This window comes from Eimeria mitis, genomic scaffold, assembly GCF_000499745.2.
Source record: "Eimeria mitis Houghton genomic scaffold, Emh_scaff3995, whole genome shotgun sequence".
NCBI lineage: Eukaryota > Apicomplexa > Conoidasida > Eucoccidiorida > Eimeriidae > Eimeria > Eimeria mitis.
The window spans coordinates 2,667-2,890 of record NW_013572329.1 but is presented as its reverse complement, the minus strand read 5'-3'; the positions used below and the strand labels follow the sequence as shown (position 1 = coordinate 2,890).

The window sequence follows — 224 nt, the reverse complement described above, 5'->3', positions numbered from 1 at the left end:
AGTCGAGCAGTGTAGGGGCAAAGCCCAGACCCGCAGAAGCGTGTTGCTGCTGCTGCTGCTGCTGCTGCTGTTGTTGCTATTGCTGCTGCTGCTGTCGTTGCTGCTGCTGCTGCTGGTGTTGCTGCTGCTGCTGCTGCTGCTGCTGCGCAGCAGGGCAGAGTTGGTTGCTGCAGCTGCAGCAAGCAATGCCAACGACCCCGTCTACTGCTGCAGCTACAGGTTGT

General features: G+C 60.3%; 1 protein-coding gene across 1 annotated transcript in view; it reads right to left on the bottom strand.

Annotated features, from left to right (window-relative positions):
* The window catches only part of EMH_0071450 (uncharacterized protein), a gene marked incomplete at both ends in the record, with an annotated part of 3,807 nt that overhangs the window by 1,336 nt on the left and 2,247 nt on the right, over nucleotides 1–224 (bottom strand). The window contains one exon of the mRNA XM_013499100.1: nucleotides 3–173. Coding sequence (XP_013354554.1) covers nucleotides 3–173 — 171 coding nt within the window. The remainder of the gene's footprint in view (nucleotides 1–2; nucleotides 174–224) is intronic.